This window comes from Helianthus annuus, chromosome 4 (genome assembly GCF_002127325.2).
Source record: "Helianthus annuus cultivar XRQ/B chromosome 4, HanXRQr2.0-SUNRISE, whole genome shotgun sequence".
In the NCBI taxonomy this organism is placed as follows: Eukaryota; Viridiplantae; Streptophyta; class Magnoliopsida; order Asterales; family Asteraceae; genus Helianthus; species Helianthus annuus.
The window spans coordinates 190,935,600-190,940,966 of record NC_035436.2 but is presented as its reverse complement, the minus strand read 5'-3'; the positions used below and the strand labels follow the sequence as shown (position 1 = coordinate 190,940,966).

At 33.8% G+C, this 5,367-nt stretch overlaps 1 protein-coding gene across 1 annotated transcript; it reads right to left on the bottom strand.

Annotated features, from left to right (window-relative positions):
• Positions 1 to 831: 831 nt before the first annotated feature.
• On the bottom strand, positions 832 to 3,445 carry LOC110937633 (AT-rich interactive domain-containing protein 1). Its single transcript, XM_022180084.2, has 3 exons — positions 3,335 to 3,445; positions 2,598 to 3,053; positions 832 to 1,878 (listed from the first exon to the last, which is right to left on the bottom strand). Exons 2-3 carry the CDS (start codon positions 2,982 to 2,984, stop codon positions 1,075 to 1,077), a joined length of 1,191 nt encoding a protein of 396 aa, XP_022035776.1. The 5' UTR covers positions 2,985 to 3,053; positions 3,335 to 3,445; the 3' UTR covers positions 832 to 1,074.
• Positions 3,446 to 5,367: the final 1,922 nt, after the last annotated feature.

Here is a 5,367-nt window from a genome sequence, read left to right as displayed (position 1 = left end):
AAAAAAATTTGCAAAAAAACGCCGGATAACGCCGGAACCCCCATTACATGGGGCGTTTCCGGGCGTTTTTTTTGAAAAAAAATGGTGGTGGCGTGGTTTTAAAAACGCTGAACAATGGTTTGAATGCCCAATCAATTGAGGACATGTGGGTTTAGAGAGAGAGATGGGGTTGTGGCCGGATTTTTTGGCCGGATTTTTGGCCGGATTTTTGGCCGGATTTTCTGGGTTTGCAGGGTTTGCAGAAGGGAAGAAGAATGGGAATGAAGAAGAAGAAAGGTTTTTTTTAAAACTTTGATATTGACACTTAGGCCCCTATACTTTTAAACTTTATTATTTTCTGTATTTTTATTTTACTTTCTGTTTTTTATTTTCTGTATTTTTATTTTCTTTATTTTTAAGTTCTGTTTTTAATATTTTAGTATTGTATTTTTTTATGTTTTAAATTAAAAAAAATAATTAGGAAATGATTGCATGGGCATTATTTGAATAATGCCCCACTACACCATTTTATGGTATAATGCCCCTTGCTGACTGGGCTGCCACATGGCGCAAAACGCCCCATGGAGGGGGCATTATAATGTTTAACCATTACGCATGGTCTTAAAAAAAAACCCTCTAAGACCGTGTAGTGGGCGTTATTCCTTTAACTAACCACATAAATAAACCAAACGGTCAGCATCATGGTTTGGTTATGAGTTAACTAACCACATAAATAAACCAAACGGTTCTTACTTTTAAGTGAAACAGAAACAACCCGATCAGGTGCTTGAACTATCCCGTTTATCGAAACATGACCCACCGGATAAACTGATATCCTATCCCCAAACTCAAACTTAATTGTATCGAATCTAACTTCAAGAAACAAACACAGGCTCAACTCTTGTGAGTCCAATTATAGAATCAAAATCATCATATACTACTATATATAGATAGTATTACCAAAATTGTAAACTAACAAAGCAATGGTGCTTACATCTCAACAAACGTACCAAAATCATGCAAGCACTCACCCTATGCTATGCCTCTTTTACCATTTACACCCCGCACCCCAACTTCTTTACTTGTATAAAATCATCAAAAATAAGCTGTGAATTTCAAATGCACCTTTGGAGAGCATAAAGGCTTGTTGTTTATCTCACCACCAACTTTCTCAAGTTCATCATCATCACTATCAACATTGCTCGGATCAGCCCGATTCTGGTGAGCCCTACGTCGCAAGAGGTAAACATTAAAATAGTACGACACAACAACGGCCCTCGTTCTGTTCTTGAAACTGGTTACAAGTACATCCCAAAAACTCCTACCAGAAGACCACGGGTTTGACTTTATTATACGCGCAAACTTCTTTTCTTCCGTTTTAGTCCATTCCAGTGAAACATCTTCCCCCATAGAATCGAACTTCCATTTAACAAAAGCGGACCCCAGTTCAAGTTTCAATCGGGATCTTTTTTCAGCAACGTGAAATCTAACACAATCGAGAGAACCGATGAGCTGGCAGCCACACGAGCCTCGTCTTCCTTTCCCAATCGGTTCTCTTTCAATCAAACTGGTTCGGTTTTCTGTTTCGTCAAGTGGCCAGACACGGGTCCCAAGCCATCGAGTTTCACTTTCTTGAGTTGCATTGGTCCAGTTTGGTACTTCGGCTTGAAAAGCCTGGCCCAATGGGATTCGCTTTTTCTTATAATTGCAAGCCCATAAAGAGTCTTTCTCTTCTACATCACTCTCAGTGGATGATAAATCGGAATAATCTAGAACCTGTGGTTTTCGGGACAAAAGTGTTGACAGATTCTCTTCTATAGAAATAAGCCTCTGGCTGCATCTCGTGTTTGGTTTCTTGGTTCGCTCATCGTACATATCTGGATGCATCTTTTGCTTCTTCTGCGTAACAGGAAACGATTTATCTTTATAAACATTTTAAAAAAATCACATATCGAAGATGATGACAGTCATTTGGTTAGTCAAAGTATTTGATAACTAATCACTAATCATATATCTTAATTACCCTTCAACTAACGAATATTAAAAATATCACAAGAATCCAATCAATGGCATCAATCTATCGGCAAAGGATAAACTACTAATTATAGGCTCCCACTATTCCCACACCCCTAAAATCTTATTTTCACACCCTTATAGATATAGCTATACAACCCATATAGAGTTATACGGGTCGTATAGGAGAATCTTGCACAAAAAAAATGTCAGAGAATGTTCTTTTGTCTCCATGTATACGACCCATATAATGTTATACGGCCCGTATAGATAGTTATACGACCTAATATTTTCTCCATCTATACGAGCCGTATAGCATTATACGACCCAATATTTGTCATGTCAGATTATTCTATACGAGCCGTATAGCCCTATACGACCTGCAAAGAGGGTGTGAAAATAAGATTTTCGGGTGTGTCTTTATCAACACCCTAATTATAACTTTTTCAAAGAAAGATGTTGCAATTTATGAGACATAGAGATCATGATATCAAACACATATCAATGCAAATCACATAAATCATTAACAACATGAAATGAAAACAATAGACAAAAATGTGTGACATAACATGATCAATAAATCCAAAAGGGAATTAAAAAACTACCTGCCAAAAAGACTGTTTAACATTTGAATCAACATTAACCTTCAAACTCATTGCCTCTTTAGCCCTTAAAACCTGTTTCCAAACACGCTCATTTCCATAACCCTTCCACTTCGAACTTTCGGGCAACGATCCGATCACAGGGTCACAAGGATTGCTTGCAACTCTTTTCACCCAATCCAACATTGGCAAGTAACATTCTTTTTTCCTTTTTCTAATCGATTCTTTCTCGTTTTCGATACCTACACATAATTCATGTTTTCCCCCAACACAAATGTTACTACCACCTCCAACAACTTCCTTAAAACTCACAAACTTCATTTCATGATTTTCATCCCCAATATCAACATCCATAAGAAACTGTTGTTCTAAATCCAATTTCAAATCCATTAAACTTTTCCAAGTGTTTTACAATGTGAAACCCTAGTTGGATTTTTGAACAATCTTGATTTGACGATCCTGTCATAGATTTGAAATATTAAAACCCTAATAAATGTCAGAGATTATATATATACATACACACACATGATCCAACACTAAAGGGAACAAAAACCCTGAAAAACAGAAAGAGAATCTTAACTTTTATCAACCAAATTTAAGGGTTTTTTGTGTAGGTTTTGGCGGGAAATGGGATAAGGTTAAGGTTAGTTTGTCAGCATTTTTCGACAGATTTTGACGATGAATCAATCAATTTCTCAGTGTGTGTGTGTGTGTGTGAGAGAGAGAGAGAGAGATATTACCATGTTTGTAGCTTTGTAGGGCCTTGAATTGTTGTGCCCAAATGTTTTAGTCTTGTGTAGAGTTTAGTTAATTGCATAGAGTATTTATAGGAGGAGGATATTGAATCTAACCATAGTTTGTTTTCTTAATCTAGGTTCTTGGGTTGGGTTGGATTGTTAGGGTATTTGTGTAGTGAAACATATATTGGACTATAAGTGGTTGTCACAAGGCCAATCATATGGATAATGGATAATAAAATGTGGTTTTAGTAAGAACTAAGAGGTCCAATGTTTGGCCCAATTGATGAATTTTGGTTTCTATGGGTTTGGATTTGGGATGCATCCCCTTTTAAGTGTGTGTATGATTTTAGATGCAAACCAAATAGAAACAAAAATCAACCATATGATGTTATGTGAAAATATACCTTTTCCAAGGAGCTTGACAAACCAAGTTGTAACACCTTGATTCAATGAACCGGACGCCAAATCAGTTTGACACAAAACACTCGAGAATCTCGAACACCTTCAAATTATACTCGAGAGATCACCTGAGAAAACGATCCCCACCGAAAACTAACGGCGGATCGACGACGAGGGAGAAAGCGGCGTCAACGCTATTGGAGTCGATGATGGCGATGGTCAGCGTCAGCGTCAACACGATGGAGACAAAAAAAGATTGAGAGAGAGGGAGAGAAAGAGAAAAAATGGTGTATGTTGAACTAGTTTCTCAATACCCTATATCTCTATTTATACTTTCTCTAGCTTTGTTAACAAGTTAGATTTTGATGTAAATTGGTAATAATCTCAAAGAATAACAATAAATTTAAATCCCATAATTTCCTTGTAGACTATATAAATGTTGATTTTTTTTTATTTAAGATTACACATAAAATATCTCTATAATTTTGGAAAAGATTGTATGATAAATGTTAATTTAGGAAAGTGTTTAACTAATTTATAATTAAATTTGTATATTTTTTTGGAAGATTATTAAAAATCTTTCAACTATATTGAAAAAAGAAAACAATTTATATATATTAATGTACAATAAATAGACTAAAATAATATTTATTCATCTTACATTTATAAAATTTAAAATATTAGATAAAAGATGTACATATTAAATTAAGTTAACTAGGTTTAAAGAAGTTTGCCGCGTTTTCTTTTGTTGTTTAGTCTATGTTTACATGTGTCTTGAAATCACCACGAGCGTGTTGCAAACGGAACTACTAACAAGAATAAAAAGAAAATGTAGAAAAAAAAAACACTAAAAGATAACCGAAAGAAAATCAACCAAAAAAGTTGTATGGTAACGATGTTATTCGTATGAAACCCCTTTTTTGGTCAGTTGTCCACTTTTTTCTCTAATTAATCACTCAATTCTTGCAATATATATTCATTTCTTTAATCTAGACTGTAATCTTCATGTTCAATTATGGTAATTAGTTCCAATTAGCATCGATTGTTCATCAATTTTGGGTTTTTCAGGTTCGAATATTATCTACGGTTTGTTTTGTTTTGTTACACCTATGCGAATCTTTGTTTGTTTGAGATTTTAATCGTTTAGGTGGTTCTGAATAATCGATTAATGTTATTTGATTTGCTTATTCCCAATTTTGAATTTTAGGTTTTTTTTACTATTTTGTTTTTGTTTTAATCTTTGTTGCATATGTAATGATTTGATGTATGAATTTATGGATGATATTTAATTTGATGTATGAATTGATTCTTGATTTGAAATTTAATCCACAATATTATTAGATTAGGGTTTTTTGGAAAGTATCACAAATAAGGAACCAATGAAATCTTAAATTAAAAAATTTGAACTTATATCTATAAAAATGGAAATAAGTTACAAATTTGATTTCTATAAAATGTTTGTAAAGTATCACAAATTAGGAATCGATGAAATCCTAAATTTAAAAAAATTTGATTTCTATACAATGTTTGTAAAGTATCACAAAGTAGGAATCAATGAAATCTTAAATTTAAAAAAAAAATTGATTTCTATAAAATGTTTGTAAAGTATCACAAATTAGGAATCAATGAAATCT